The sequence below is a fragment of the Cucurbita maxima genome, unplaced genomic scaffold (genome assembly GCF_002738345.1).
Source record: "Cucurbita maxima cultivar Rimu unplaced genomic scaffold, Cmax_1.0 Cma_Scf00029, whole genome shotgun sequence".
Lineage (NCBI taxonomy): Eukaryota > Viridiplantae > Streptophyta > Magnoliopsida > Cucurbitales > Cucurbitaceae > Cucurbita > Cucurbita maxima.
The window spans coordinates 1,425,106-1,440,664 of record NW_019272045.1 but is presented as its reverse complement, the minus strand read 5'-3'; the positions used below and the strand labels follow the sequence as shown (position 1 = coordinate 1,440,664).

General features: G+C 36.2%; 3 protein-coding genes across 6 annotated transcripts in view; all 3 read left to right on the top strand.

Annotated features, from left to right (window-relative positions):
- The first annotated feature begins 90 nt into the window (after positions 1–90).
- LOC111465735 (ATP-dependent Clp protease proteolytic subunit-related protein 3, chloroplastic-like) lies at positions 91–5,218 on the top strand. 2 transcript variants are annotated; one of them, XM_023110261.1, is made up of 4 exons: positions 91–176; positions 3,584–3,684; positions 3,856–3,957; positions 4,634–5,017. In XM_023110261.1, exons 1-4 carry the CDS (start codon positions 132–134, stop codon positions 4,656–4,658), a joined length of 273 nt encoding a protein of 90 aa, XP_022966029.1. In that variant the 5' UTR covers positions 91–131; the 3' UTR covers positions 4,659–5,017. The 2 variants fall into 2 exon arrangements, with proteins under 2 accessions (XP_022966029.1, XP_022966028.1); XM_023110260.1 differs by lacking the exon at positions 3,584–3,684 and adding an exon at positions 5,079–5,218 and having other exon boundaries at positions 104–176; positions 4,634–4,756.
- A 4,412-nt stretch (positions 5,219–9,630) lies between these two features.
- On the top strand, positions 9,631–12,590 carry LOC111465323 (bidirectional sugar transporter SWEET17-like). Its single transcript, XM_023109641.1, has 6 exons — positions 9,631–9,664; positions 9,759–9,795; positions 10,084–10,294; positions 10,674–10,835; positions 11,085–11,204; positions 12,150–12,590. Exons 1-6 carry the CDS (start codon positions 9,631–9,633, stop codon positions 12,375–12,377), a joined length of 792 nt encoding a protein of 263 aa, XP_022965409.1. The 3' UTR covers positions 12,378–12,590.
- Positions 12,591–14,474: 1,884 nt separating this feature from the next.
- The window catches only part of LOC111465606 (serine/threonine-protein phosphatase PP1-like), a 3,711-nt gene continuing 2,626 nt past the window's right edge, over positions 14,475–15,559 (top strand). Inside the window, exons 1-2 of one of the 3 annotated variants that reach the window (XM_023110078.1) lie at positions 14,475–14,741; positions 15,050–15,343. In XM_023110078.1, coding sequence (XP_022965846.1) covers positions 15,154–15,343 — 190 coding nt within the window. In that variant the 5' untranslated portion in view covers positions 14,475–14,741; positions 15,050–15,153. The other 2 variants (XM_023110077.1, XM_023110075.1) reach the window with 2 other exon arrangements.

Below are 15,559 nucleotides of genomic sequence, written 5' to 3'. Positions count from 1 at the left end.
ATTATATATATATATCTTCTCAATAATGTGATATTCTATTCCTGGCTGGGATTTCTTTCCTCTTTCTTTCCTTTTGTCGATTGAAGGGAAAAGAGAGTCTGCAAAGAGATTGAAGAACAAGAAAGGCTGTAATGGCTGGAATTAAGGAGAATTATGGCTCCCATCATGAGATAAGAGTAAGAACAAATTCGTCAGTTGTTATAATTAGTATATTTCTCTTATAGAAACTGTGAAAGATTGTGTTTCTGATGCTGTTTTTGGGTTTAGATTAACTTTACAATGCCAATTTCTTTCCATTTTGGGTTTTGATCGGCTGACCAAACCATTTCCTTTCATTTACTTGTGTTTTTCTCTCTGTTCTCATCTGTTTATGGTAAAGAATCTTGAACTCTTTAGGAAAAATATTTAGAGAGGAAAGTTTTCCTTGAGAAATCATACCATACTACTGATTTGATTCTTGGTGCTCTTGAATTGGCTATCATGTTGAGGTCGGGTACTTTTCTTAGAACTTTCATTATATTGACAAGAGAAGTAAATATCAGAAATTTGTAACCATATGTATATGTCTGTGCATTGATTATGGTTTTACTTAGTTTTAGTATGATATTGAGGATAATTGTGCATTGTAGAAGTAAAATGACTTCCATGGATTGACCTAATGATCGAAAGGGCGAACCATATGTTCTTGAGTATGGTTTCAATCTATGATGTTGGTGGCTATCTTGAGTATGGTTTCAATCTATGATGTTGGTGGCTATCGATCTAGGATTTCCCATTGTTATCTGAGGTTCATTGAGATATACATGATGTGGATGGGACATCATATATATATATATATATATACCCATTTTGTTGTTGGGAGAGAAGTCCCACATCGATTAATTAAAGGGGTTGATCATGAGTTTATAAGGAATATATCTTCATTGGTATGAGGACTTTTGGGGAAAAGCAATGAGAGTTTATGCTCAAAGTGGACATTATCATACTGTTGTGGAAGTTCGTGAATCTTAATACATTTGAGTAGAGATAAGAGATATGCTTGTTTGAGTTGTTTAGACGTGGAACATGGAGCGTTAAGGTTAAAAGTGTCAGCTTGAATACAGAGAGTCCCGAATAATTGAGGGCATGATTAGGCTTCTTGGACAAGGGAGTTGAATTTGATTCAAATTAGAGAAGTGGTTGTGATGTCCTATTTGTTGTTTTTGATTTGACATCCAATTAGAGCTTGGTATGATTTTGACATGTCAATTTTCTATTTCTCTTCTCCATGAACATGGTTTAGGGAGTGATTTTGAAGATATGAACACCAAATCTGGATAGCCTCTCCATATTTGACAGGACCCATTTCCAACATCACTGATCAAACTCTACCCATCATGTTGTTTGATAATTTGAATGTGACAAAACATATCTCCTTCCCAAGTTCAGTTTAGATCTGATATAAACTCATGTAGATGTTTCGAGATGCGTTTGTCGATCTCGAAAACAAGGGAAAGTGGAATAAACCCGAGTCCCTTATAGCCCTTTCTAGATCTTACACAATTTCTTTTGGTTGATTTAGCTGATAGGTAGGAAAGATGGTTGAGGAGTTTCATATGGGATCTTGTAGGATTTGAATCTGCAGCACAATCTTTTGATTTTGATTTGATTCGAATGGGTCACAGATCTAACTTGTCCTACCGGGTTTGTTCATCCTTGTGTGATGTCGATCTCGTTATATGAATTCGAGATTGTGTAGACGATCCAACAGCTCAATGAGAGCGATGTCTACATGATATTCTCGGGGGTGAATCTATTTCTGGCTTGTGTTCTTCCATGTAGTGTTTGTTTGGTTCATGACCTTGAGGAGTTTCATATGGGATCTTGTAGGATTTGAACCTGGATTTTGATTTGAATGGGTCAATATCTGACTGCTCATCCTTGTGTGATGTCGATCTCGTTATATGAAGTTGAGACCGTGTAGACGATCCAAACAACTCAAAGTTGAGATCTCACATCGGTTTGAGAGGGAAACAAAACATTCCTTTATAAGGGTGTAGAAGCCTCTTCCTAACATACACATTTAATGGAAACTCAGAAGGAAAAGCCCAAAGAAAACAATATCAGCTAGCGGTGGGTTTAGGCTCTTACACCAAAAGAGTAACATCTGCATGATATGCTCGGGGTGATCTATTTCTGGCTTGTGTTCTTCCCTGTAATGTTTGTTTGGTTCATACCAAGTTAATTAATGGTTGGGCCATGACACCCTAGCAGTCACTAACTATTGCACATTGTGGTTCCTTTACAACCAGAAGTTGTACGAATCACCTTTTAAGCATCACTCCTCTCTTTGTTGTCTGTCTTTCCCTCCATGGCAAAGGCCATCGAATGCCCTCATTTTGGTCCGTTCATATCGGGTCGTTTTTTTCAAATAGTTTGAGTGAGTTTGACGTATCGAAAGTGCTTTTCGGAGTGCTTCTAAAACAAATTCTTCATAGAGGATTGTCTTCAAGCATCGCCTCACCAAACTCATTATTAGTATGTTTGAGTAAAAGATCATGAAAGAAACGATCAAAATTGTGCTTGAATCTATTTACGACCCAGAGTTTTTAAACACATCGCATTGCCACTTGGGGCGAGGTCGCCACTCGACAATTAGGCTTCTAATTCAATTTGTCGGGGCGTGCAAAATGATGTCTTGGGCTACTCCCTACTTATTTGTATTGCTACAATCATGTTGAACAAGAAGAGTTTTGGAAGATTATAGTGCCAAATTAACTCGATATCATTCTATTTGCCGTTAAATCTTAGGGTTCAACCTTGGACAGTTGTGGACATCAAAAGTGGCAAGAGTTGTACGTTCACAAAATTATAAAGAAAATAAACAATGAGCTAAAGTAAAAGATACACAATAGAACCAACGTAAAAGCGTATAGAGAATGACATGATGCCACAAACAATACGATCTAAACAAGCGTGACCGTGAAAAATATCATTAATCAAATTCATATATATATTTTAAAAATCATACTAAAAGTGTTTAATTTAGCGGCACATAAACGGGAGTGATCTTCATTCCATTGCCAATGACTATTTATCTTTGATTTGGGCATCTAAATCGATGTTTTTTGACATTTTGAGTTACATTCCAAGTGCAGTCTTAGATGAGCACAATCGAGAACTCACAAGTTGACGTGAAAGTAGTACTAAAAGGAATGGACCCAACAAAGGCTCCAAGACCTAACTGGGTCTAACGTTTTGTTCTATAAAAAGTATCGGGACGTGATGATTGATGGGAAAACTGAAATATGCCTTAATAATCTTAACAAACAATTATGAAATATCTATGCTTATGATGCGCACGAATACAATGGTGAAAACTCGGAATTTCATTCATAGTGAGCTCTATGCTGCGAAAAGCGATACTACAGGGAAGTATTTGGAGCTCCCATCACAAAGTGCTTGAAGTAAATGTTATTATTATTATTATTATTTAAGGGAAATTGATGAGATTATTATTATTATTATTATTATTATTATTATTATTATTATTATTATTATTTTTGTTGATAATTTAATCACAAAAAATTGGGCCATGAAATAGATTTTGGTCCAAGTAATTGGGCCTCTCCCATTTCATCCGGCCCAAGATTCGGCCCTTATAAAGCCCAAGATTCTCCTCAACACATGGCTGCACCAGCTGAAGTAAGTTGGATGTTCTTCGCGTAATTTCCTATTACTTTTTTGTTCTTGCTGTTTTTCTATAATGAATTTCTATAAACGAACGGAATTTTCTTTATGTAGGTAATAATAGTTTGAATTAAGTTTTGTTCGTTAGCTCATGTTGCGAATTTGGTGATTTTCTTGTTGGATAAGGTCGAAAGATCAGTTTCCTACAGTGAGCATACGTCGAGGAGGCCGCCGCCGGAGTTGCCGTCTCTATTACTTCATGGAAGGATCATTTACATCGGAATGCCTGTAAGTGCTTGAATTAGTGTTTGTCCAGTGCTATACGATTTAACTCGTTACTCGATGAACTATTCAACGAATAGAAATGGAGAATTTACGACTGTTTTTTCAACAACGTGTTGTCGAGATGTTTCATAAGAAGAAAAAATAAAAAGAAGAAGCATGTTCTTCGAACTTGTAAAAAATAGAAAGGTGCATCTCATGATAATCACATATTTTCGACCTCTTGAGACGTACAGAGTGATGAAAATTCTAGTTCAGGAATGAGTGAGTCATGCTGTTTTAGGAACCTTGTTTGTTGAACTGAAAGTATCAATTGGAGTACTTTGATATCTTGATCACATTAGAATAGATTTTGTGAGTACATTCAAATGCTGAATGTGAAGTTCGGCACTAATTCTTGAAATTCTTGGCAAGTTCTCAATTTATTTGAACTGACTTTCATTTATTTCCTCTCGACTTGCATAAGCTTTATTGAAATGGACATTCACTATATAAGTGTATTACGGTTTTTTTAAAAATTAATTTCGAGGCATAATCGATTTTGAATGTTTAAGAAACGATTGTGCATTCGTTCTGAGATAGTTTTTGACTTCCATCTTATAGAAGAAGTTTTCTGCTTCACGCAAGCATGTCATATGGTTACTTACCTAAAATCTCCTCATTCAATTATTTCTGCTTTCAGTTTGTTCCGGCTGTCAGAGAGCTAGTTATTGCTGAACTGATGTACCTGCAATGGATGGATCCAAAAGAACCAATATATCTTTATATAAACTCCACAGGAACAACTCGAGATGATGACGAAACTGTAAGCTTTTAATTTATTCAGCTACCTGAAACAAGTGAAATTAAGTTGTAAAGGGCATGCATTTCTTTCCTCATGCTTTACAATATCATCTGCCTACATTTTTTAGGTTTTGTATTCAGACTATAAATCTGGCTCGTTTATCTACGCGTTGACATGAACATCAACTTGTTTGTCATGATCAGGAGTTCCTTTGTTTGAGATCTTACAGGACTCATTTTTTAATTTGTTCATCATTAATAATTAAGAAAAACAATTAAAATGAGATTGTAATTTTTAGATTTTTTCTTCCAAAAGTATGTTTAATTGTAATTGCTAAGAGCAGCTTCTTGATCCACAATCTGTGAAATTGGGCTGGGTTTGATGCTGCTCGTGACGTTCTTATTCGTGCAAAAGAGGTCAAGATCCTCCTATAGCCTTGTAATTTATTTTAAAGTAGAACTCAGTTTATTTGACTCTGATTTTTGCTGGATCACTTAGCCCTTCGATTCAAGAGGTGAAAAAGGGAATTCTATTCAAAATCTCAATCATTTCCTAAAATTTTCAATGATTATTATTGGGGGGGAAAGTTTTTCATCCACTCAGCATCTTTTTTAAAGAATACAAGTGGATCTTTGTATATTTCAGCTCTTTTTTCCTGTCTAACAAAGCGAAGCACGTTGGAAATGTAAGCCTAGGTTATCAGAAACCACACACCTCCACAATAGTATGATATTGTCCACTTTGAGCATAAGTTCTCATGACTTTGCTTTTGGTTTCCCCAAAAGACCTCATACCAATGGAGATTTATTCCTTATAGACCCATGATCATCCTCTTAATTAGCCAATGTGGAATTCCCTCCTAGCCATCCTCAACATAGGCAACATTTATTTCTACTCTTTTTTTGAACTCACATGTCCGGACGTACCATATAATTCATAATACAACTTCAATATTTTGTTAGTAACTGTGATGAGAAGACCATTGTACGTGGATGTACGTCAAGAGAGAGAGAATTTGGAGTTATAGACAAGGTAACCTAACGCACAGATTTCTTCAGGGTATAACACGATGCACATGCTTTGTTGCTTATAATTGTAGTATATAATTCTAATTTGGCAAGTTGGCACCAGATTCTTTGGCGCGGTCAGGAGACGATTATGGCTGATGTCGCTGCCCCAAAGGAATGAGACAAAGGAGCTGGCATCAAAGTTGTAGGTGAACTCTAGATTCCCTCTCAATTCTACTCTCCATTCATAGCATGTAAGCCGGTTGTTTCTCCTTTTTGCAAACTCAAAACGTTGTTCCATCCTTCAGTATTCAAGTTGCAAATGTCTTAGAAAGCCAATGGAATTTGATTTTCTTTTTGTTGGAAGTGTTTCACTGGAATGGGATTTGGGAGAGAGAATCAAGGTCCGTGGAGAGAGAATCAAGGTCCGTGCCTCTATCTCTCTTGATCATAGACTGGTAATTACTTTTAGTACATTTAGTTCTTAAAATTGAGGAAAATTTGCTTTACTTAGTAGTTGAAATCTTAACAATTCCATCTCAATGTTGTAAATACTGTATGGGTCGCACATGCCTTCCATAAGAAAAAGGCTAAATTATAAAATAAAGACCACTTGTTTAAAAAATAACCCTTTGACTTTTCATAAATGTTTGAAAAATGTCATTGAAGTAGAAAAACCGCTCGAATGATGGACGAAATCTCGACGTATTTAAATGCCGTTTTTTCATATTGAATCCATTGTTGCGTCGTTCTAAGTCTATCAGATCGATTTTTTGTCAAATATTCTAATGGGTTTATTCTCCGAAAGTAGTTTTGAACTTTTATGACCGGACAATAATAATATTGCAACTTTTAAAAGCATAGAGATATTTTTGAAGCAAATGACATGGTTTGGGCGTTATTTTATTTTATTATTTTTATTTAGCCTTAAAAACATAACTATCAATAACCATCTTGGATTGGTCTAATGGTCTTATAAGAGCTATGTAAATAATACAAGGCTTCGCGAGAATAAGTTCAAGTAAGAGTGGCCACCTACCTAGAATTTAATATCGTACCATGGGATCCCACCTAGTTGGATAGGGAAACGAGTGCCATCAAGGACGCTGGCCCCAAAAGGAGGGGGTGGATTGTGAGGCCCCACATTAGTTGGAGAGGGGAACGAAGCATTCTTTATATATAAGGGTGTGAAAACCTCTCCCTAGTAGACACCTTTTAAGGGGAAGGCTGAAAGGAAAAGCCCGAAGAAAACAATATCTGTGGAAACCACTCCCTAGCAGACACGTTTTAAAGGGAAGGCTGAAAGGAAAAGTCCAAAGAAAACAATATCTGTGGAAACCGCAATATCTGTGGAAACCTCTCCCTAGCGGACACGTTTTAAGGGGAAGACTGAAAGGAAAAGCTCAAAGAAAACAATATCTACTAACGGTGGGATTGAGCTGTTACACATACAATTTTAGCAATCAAATGTCTAGGGAGATAGACTAAAAAACCTTGAGGGGAAGGCGAAAACAATATCTACTGACATTGGACTTGAGCTGTTAGCAATCAAATGTATAGGGAGACTGACGAGATATCAAAAAATAATAATAATAATCAAAACACCAATAATGTAGCCTCCTCCAACTTGATTGTTTTTAATACATTATCTTGGAAGATTAGTTAGATGCTTTTGACAGTTAACACTCTGTTCTTTCTCATGCATTGTTGGATCCAACTAAATTTCCAACATGGTGGAATGAGTTTTATTTTTCTACTCTGTCTCTTAAATGTTTGCAGTTTCAGTAATTGCAAGGGAATGCTTTCAAGTTGCACTTATTCCCACGTTGGATTGCAGAGTCAACTGCAAGTTATCAGAGATCATCAAGAGAATCATTATCTTGCTGGAAGATTGTTTCCTTCTGACAGCTGACTCGCCACATATTTGGGTATGTATAACATTGAAAATTTTTCATTCCCAATTATTATATATTTCTTAAAAATAAGAATTTTGACTAGCGATCCTTAGGGTAAAGGAAACAAAGGTTTATTAGGAAATAGGTTTGAAGCTCGGCCACTGTGAGATTCCACAATCCTATATAGATTGGGGAGGGAAACAAAACACCCTTTATAAGGGTGTGGAGACCTTTCTCTAGCAAACACGTTTTAAAAAATCTTGAGGGGAAGCTCGAAATGAAAGCCAAAAGAGGACAATATTTGCTAGCAGTGGACTTGGGCCGTTACAGATGGTATCAGAGCCATACACCGAGTGATGTGCCAGCGAGAAGACGGTTCCCCGAAGGGGGGTAGACACGAGGCAGTGTGCCAGTAAGGATGTTGGGCCCCAAAGGGGGGTGGATTTGGCGGGGGTCCCACATCGATTGGAGAAAGGAATGAGTGTCAGTGAAGACACTGGGCCCTGAAGCGGGTGAATTATGAGATCCCACAATTCTACATTGGTTGGAGAGAAGAACGAAACACCCTTTATAAGGGTGTGAAAACCTTTCCTTAGCAGACACGTTTTAAAAAATCTTGAAGGGAAGCTTGAAAGGGAAAACCCAAAGAGGACAATATTTGTTAGCGGCGGACTTGGGCCATTACAGCCATCGATCTAAGATACTAAAATATTATGATATAAAGATATAGAGTTACATATGATTAGTTGAGGTACTTGAAACTTGACTAGGATGTGTAGTAACCGAGATTACAAAATATTGGTTTATTGATTAGGGTCGAGAGATTTGAGGGAATAAGTTTTAAGTTTGGTAACCACGTCATTAGGATTTCATATCCTACACGTCACCTTGACAATAGATGTAATAGGGTGACGTGGTAGTTTCATGAGTATAGTTGAGATGCATGCAAGGTAACGGTTAGGCTTCATGTATCTTAAGGACTTTTGATGATAACGATAATAACTTTTAAGCAAAGTTTTAATAGCAAGAACAAAACTTCCGTGAAGACCGTTGAGAAGAGCTTGTGTTCTCATATCTTAAAATTCAAGGACTTATTAAACATAAACGAAAATGTTTATAAACTAAAATTATAATTTAACCTATTGAAAAATGTCGGGTGAATAGTTACATAGACATAATTTATACACAAATTTAAAAGTAACGGTAATTTTATTTTATATTTTAATGGGATATTATAACTCAAATAAGATCTCATAGCCTTTTTAAAACGTCCTTAACATTCCCTTTGGTTAGAGATTAATTATTTTGTCTAGTTGGCAACAGATTTTATGTAATATAAAAATATATTTAAAGATCTAGATGTTGCCATTTTGTTTGAAAATTTTAATTTACAAAAATAAATCATTTTTTATTTGAATTATTTCATTCTTAGTTTGAATAAAGTAGGATATGCAAATCATGTACTTATAATAATTTTAATTAGATCTCACATTCTTAATTAATCTGATTTATACTAAATTTTGTTAAATATATAATTTCTTACGCTTTGCTTAAAGATTAGATTTCAATATTTATTTATGTGTTACCCTTCGACAAAAAAAATTAAATACTCTGTCTCTTAAATGTTTGTATTTAGATTTATTTCTATGGTAAGACTAGGGTAGGCTCATGCTGGTTGGATTTAGATGTACTCTTGCCATAGGCGACTTTGAGGATGTCGTCGAGATAAATATGCTCTTCTTCTTAGAAAGACCATTTTTTGGATTAGAGGGCACAAAAGGGAGAACGGGTCTGGTTTAAAGCTCGATTGCATGTGCCATGAATTTGTATATATATATGAAACTATTATTAAAAAATTGAAATAAATTATCTCTTCCTTAAATTGATTTAGCTTTGGAAGGATTTTGTTATTATATATGAGGAAAGATATAAATGGTTTCATTATAAAGAGATCTCTTTTCTTTTGAATCTCTCACTTTCTTCCTCTCTAAACATGGAAGCTCTTCCTTTCTTTGTTGGAGTGATAGGTAAAACAAATTAATTTTCTTCATAATTAATTCTTTTTTTTCTTCTCCTTTTATATATTATAAATTTCACTTGTTTTTTTTTTTCCTTTTTCAGGAAACATCATCTCTGTATTGTTCTTCCTTTCTCCCGTGTAAGTTCTCGACAAAATTTCGCCCCATTCAATAACCGATTTTGAAGCTAAAACAATTTTCTCTCTCGAGCGGGTTTTTAAGATTGATTTTAAATTTGGCTAAAAAAACAAAAGAAAAAAGTTCCCGTTTAGATTTAGTTGCTTCTAAAGAACGTTACCTCAAAACGAGTTAGTAACTAGTTGAGCTATGCTCAGCTCAAGTTAGCAGATTGAATGGGACGGGACCGGACGTAAAAGAAAAATGATAAGTTATTGAATGGTCTTTTTTTTTTTTTTTTTTTTTTGCAGGAAAACATTTTGGATAGTGTTGAAGAAAAGATCAACCGAAGAATTTGACAGTCTTCCTTATATTTCGACTTTCCTCACAGCTGCTTTGTGGGCTTACTATGGCCTAATCAAACCTGATGGCTTTCTCATTGTCTCTGTCAATATCTTTGGAATTTCCCTTCAAATTTGCTACCTCACCATTTTCCTTCTATTTTCACCTCCAAACATGAGGGTATGTTCTTCCCATCGACCCGTCGTTACGTGTTTTTTACGTCACTTTATGGTTTCAATTTGATTTTCAACGTCGTTGACTTTTTATCGATATATTAGTATATTTCGATCTCTAAAATCTTATTTGATAACTATTTTATTTTAGGGTTTTTGAGGGTCTGATTTTTCATCCTAATTAAAAAAAATATTTTAAATTTTAGTTTGCTTTTCAAAATTTAGGTTGGTTTTCGAAAACGGGGTTTATCAAATTTATAAGCTTAATTTATAAAACTGGAAAAAAATGATTACAAAACGGGCGAAAAAAATATTATATTGTTGTTGTAATGATTTGTTAATATTGTCTTTCTTGTTTGTTGCTAACTATGTTTGTGTATTTGTAGGTTAGAACAGCAACTCTAGTAGCAATTTTCAACGTTGGATTCGTGGGAGCAACAATCTTGATATCGTATTTGATGTTACATGGCTCTTCTCGAATCGAGGTCATTGGATTCATTTGTGCTGCTCTCAACATTATGAACTGTGGTTCGCCTCTTGGAATAGCGGTTAGTAAAACCCTTCAAAACAAACTCTTAGTCATTTAAAACCAATTTTTATTGTTAGAAATCACGTGTTCGAGGTGTTAAATTAAACATTAAGTTGATTTTGAAAAATTTCGGACATGTTTCAGACTGACAAAAATGATTTTAACCATTTCAAAATCACTCCCAAAAATACCCTAAATATGTCTGGGTTTTCGATACGACCGTCTTCTCTAACTCGTTTGAAGCTCATACGAAATTATTATGATGCAGAGGAAAGTGGTGAGAACTAGAAGTGTGGAGTATATGCCATTTCTTCTCACTTTGTGCATATTTTTGAACTCTGGGGTTTGGACTTTCTATGCTGTGCTTGTCAAAGATCCCTACATTGGAGTAAGTTTTCATTCTCTCTCTCTTCATACTATCGTGCATTTTTTTTAGACTTTATGGTCTTAAATGTAGAGTATCGAACTCGGGAGAAATGTCGAGGTCCCAATTTGTAATGTCTCACATTAGTTGGGGAGGAGAACAAAACACCCTTATAAAGGGTGTGGAAACCTTCTCCTAGCATACGCGTTTTAAAGCCTTGAGGGGAAACCCGAAAGAGAAAGTCCAAAGAGGACAATATCTACTAGCGGTGGGCCTGGGTCGTTACAAAGGGTGTTTCGTTCTCCTCCCTAACCCACGTGAGACTCTCACAATGGAGGGGAAGCTCGAAAAGAAAAGCCAAAAGAGGATAATATTTGCTAGTTGTGGACCTGTGCGGTTACAAATGGTATCAGAGCCAAACACTGGACAATGTGCCTGCAAGGAGGTTGTTCCCTAAAGGGGGTTAGACACGAGGCAGTGTGCCAGTAAGGATGCTGGGCCCCGAAGGGGGTGGATTTAGTGGGGTCCCATATCGATTGGAGAAAGGAACCAATGCCAGAGAAGATAGGTTGGGGAGGAGAACGAAACACCCTTTATAAGGGTGCGGAAACCCTTCCGTAGCAAACGTGTTTTAAAGCCTTGAGGTGAAGCCTGAAAGGGAAAACCCAGGGAAAGTCTTATGGCAATATCTGATGGCGGTGGGTTTGAGCTTGAGCCGTTGCACAATTTCACAAAAATGTCAATAAAAGTATGGTCTTGCTCGGTATTATTTTTGCTTTAGTTTCTATCGTGTGTTCCCGTGTTTGAACTCGAGCTTTTTTAGGACATTTTCTATTCATATTGGTTACTCTACTAATAACCTTTTAGTTTTTTTAGATGAATATATTCAATTTTCAGAACAGTATAATTTGATGAAATTGAAATCTCGACATTGAAGTCGATTTGATATGTTGTTGATCTATTGAGTAGGTACCCAATTTGATTGGATTCCTTCTTGGAGTCATGCAATTGGTAATCTACGTCATTTACATGAACGAGTCTAAATCATCCAAGGAGGATCATTCATCGATACACGATCAACTTCTTCCACCACATTCCGATATGAACGAGTCTAAATCATCCAAGGAGGATCATTCATCGATACACGATCAACTTCTCCCACCACATTCCGATACAACACGTGATCTCTTATCGTAACTCTTCTTCACATAATAAACGACGAATTCTTAAATTTTAATGGGTCTATGTATATGTCGATAAGGGCATGAATCAAAATTTCTCAATTTTAATTTTTTTTTTTTCTAATAACATTTAGTTGGATCTCCCATAGCTAAGATGAACTCATTTGTAATAGTAGATTCACCGTTATTTGAGAAGTACCCTCTCTCGTTCTCTGTGAATGATGTTCTTAATCAAATTTCTCTTTTGAACCCATAGCTTTCTTGCTCATATCTATTTCAGTAAAATCCTCTTATTTTCCACATACGATGCAAGATCAGAGCTTGTGGTGTCCCATTCTTAGAGAAAAGAAGTGCAGCAAGCTAAGAGTTTGATAACTGAGGTATATTTGTTAGATTGACTTAGAGTTTCATCTCCTTTTTTCCAATAGGATTAGGTCAATGTTGAATTGGCGCCGTGAATCATTAGACCCTGTGTAACAACTCAAGCTCACTGCTAGCAGAGATTGTCCGCTTTGGCCTGTTGCGTATCATCGTCAGTCTCCTAATTTTAAAATGTGTCTACTAGGACGAGGTTTCCACACCGTTATAAGAAATGTTTCGTTCCCCTCTCCAATCGATGTGGGATCTCACAAATCGTCTCTTTGGAAGCCCAACGTCTTCGTTGACATACCGCCCAGTGTCTAGTTCTGATGTCATTTGTAACAACTCAAAGGCCACTATTAGTATATATTGTCTGCTTTGGCCCTTTACGTATTGCCATCAGCCTCACAGTAGTACGTTTTTTTGTTTTGTAGTTCTTTTATGGGTATACATTTGTGTGGAGTACTTTTTTCTTAGGAGTACATTTATCTAAGGAGTACTTTTTTCTTAGGAGTACATTTATCTAAGGAGTACTAAGGAGTACAGAACGCGTCAACTAGGGAGAGGTTTCCACACTCTTGTTCCTCTCTCAAACCGATGTGGAATCTCACACTCTAGACATGTAAGGGCATGCCACATGGTCTCAGATCGACTTGGGCTAAGCTAGACTTATGGACTTTTGGCCCTTTTGCTTCATCATCTGAGCTCAATTTCATCTCAAATTTAGATTGATTCATATTCAACCTTAGCTGCTCTCTATTTCTTTAAATTTGATCCGATTGTCAAAATTTAAGTGCAACACTTATTATCGTTCATTTTGAAAAATGTTAAAGAGTGGTTGATATGACCATTATGGTTGAGAATGCAACCTCTATGTGGCCACCAAGTTGGCAACATGTTACTTATTACCCCAAATGGGACGTGTACCAAACTCTTTTGCACCAATGAGATAATGATATCTTTGTATTAATTGTTATCATGGTCCAACCCTGATTTAATATTTATAACCGAGGTTAATGATACATTGTGATTGGTAAATGTTTGATATTTTAAACTTTATGAGATTTTCGTTATTAATTTAATTGATAAATATAATCTTTTTAAATAATTAAAAAAGTTGTCACAATCGCACTTCGATAGTAGCGGACTTGCGATTGTGCGACACTCATTTCCCAGCAACAAGTGAGTTATCCTATTCGTTCTTACGTCGCCTACGGCCAAGTGACGTATGTTCAAGCCTCTGGCCCTAGTTCAAGAAAAAAGTTTTAAAAAACGGGACAAAGAGATTTCGAAAGAGAGTTTTGAAAGCAAGATTTGAACATTTGAAATTTGTGTTATATGGGAATGTAAGCAAAAGCCAACATAAAAATTTGAAATTGGTGTTATATGAGAACGTAAGCAAAAACAACAAGGCTTATTACATATAAGTATTAGCTTACTGCACCAACAATCCAATTTGAAAAAATAGATGATTGGATTGAGTTGTGAATTATATTCAGGTTTCTCCAATCATCAACTTAATTGATCCAAATTTTTTAGGTTGGTCTAAATTATTTTTCCAACTCAATCCAACCGAACCCGTGTACAACCCATTTGAGCCTACATATGTGCCCCTCGGTTATTCTCATGACAACTATTTGAATATTAAATATTAGATAGGTGGTTAAGTATTTATATATGTATATATGAAATTTTGTGTAAAATGTCCATTACAATTGATTATGATTACTTGATTCTTCATCAGTTTGAATGTTTCCAAAAGAGAAGATCAATTAGGGATTCAGATAAGCACGAAGTTAAGAACATTATCAATTACTTGTTTTGATTGTAATAATGGAAGAAACCCAATTCAGAAGTAGACGCATCATCCATGGCCAATTCCAGATCTCCTAGGTGCGCCATTTCGCTATCTTGCGCGGTCAGCTCTCGCTTGAAGATTTCAACAAAAATGCAAAACGAATCGAGAAATTCCTTATCCCTCATTCTCGATCCATTTTCAGAGCTTGCCGCTCTCGAATCTGTAAGAACCTCTCTCTCTCTCTCTCTCTCTCTCTCTCTCTCTCTCTCTCTCTCTCTGTCGCCGAGATTTAGTGAATCGCAATCTTTTCGTATATTTGTTGCTCGGCTTCTCTGTGTTGACTCATTTTCTTCTTCTTCTTCTTCTTCTTCTTCTTCTTGTTTGTGTTGTTTGAATTCGTGAATCGGAAGCTTTTCGACTTTGATTTGATTTTGTGCTTCTTTAGAAGAGTTGGATGTTTAGTTTTCTTCGATTTGGAAGATTTCCTTCAACTTGAAACAAGCCGATACTGATTTTTCGCTCTTTTGAAGATCCATTCGTTGTTAAAACGGGCGAAATTGAGGAATTAGGGCAAGTTTTAGGGCAGAGAAGTTGATATTTGTGGAGTGAATCTTGGAGGAAACTGTGGGGAAGGATGATGATGACAATGGAAGGGATGGAGAAGGGAGTTTTGGATGATATAATTAGAAGGCTGTTGGAAGGGAGAGGAGGCAAACAGGTTCAGCTTTCAGAGGCTGAAATCCGCCATCTGTGTGTGAACGCCAGGCAAATTTTCCTCTCTCAACCAAATCTTCTTCGCTTGAAAGCTCCTATGCGCATCTGTGGTCAGTCTTCTTTCTCTCCCTTTCTTCTGTTTCTTTCGGTTCTTAATTCTGATGTTTTCTTATGCTGTTTTGGACATCCCTTTGGTGAATTGTAGCTTCGGTTTGAAGTTTTTATGATTCGAACATCTAGCTCTTGGTCGTTGGTATATGTTTTAACTAGTTAAATTAGGTTCGCAAAACCAAGTTCTTAGGTTGTGGGGGGGGGGGGGGGGGGGG

What these genes read in the sequence shown, in the direction of transcription:
- LOC111465735 (XM_023110260.1), top strand. Translation starts at nt 132, where the DNA reads ATGGCTGGAATTAAGGAGAATTATGGCTCCCATCATGAGATAAGA. An exon ending in GCTCCCATCATGAGATAAGA is followed by an intron (nt 177 to 3,855) that starts GTAAGAACAAAT and finishes TTGTTGGATAAG; the next exon opens with GTCGAAAGATCAGTTTCCTA. An exon ending in TCATTTACATCGGAATGCCT is followed by an intron (nt 3,958 to 4,633) that starts GTAAGTGCTTGA and finishes TTCTGCTTTCAG; the next exon opens with TTTGTTCCGGCTGTCAGAGA.
- LOC111465323 (XM_023109641.1), top strand. Translation starts at nt 9,631, where the DNA reads ATGGAAGCTCTTCCTTTCTTTGTTGGAGTGATAG. An exon ending in TTTCTTTGTTGGAGTGATAG is followed by an intron (nt 9,665 to 9,758) that starts GTAAAACAAATT and finishes TTCCTTTTTCAG; the next exon opens with GAAACATCATCTCTGTATTG. An exon ending in TCAAAGATCCCTACATTGGA is followed by an intron (nt 11,205 to 12,149) that starts GTAAGTTTTCAT and finishes TCTATTGAGTAG; the next exon opens with GTACCCAATTTGATTGGATT.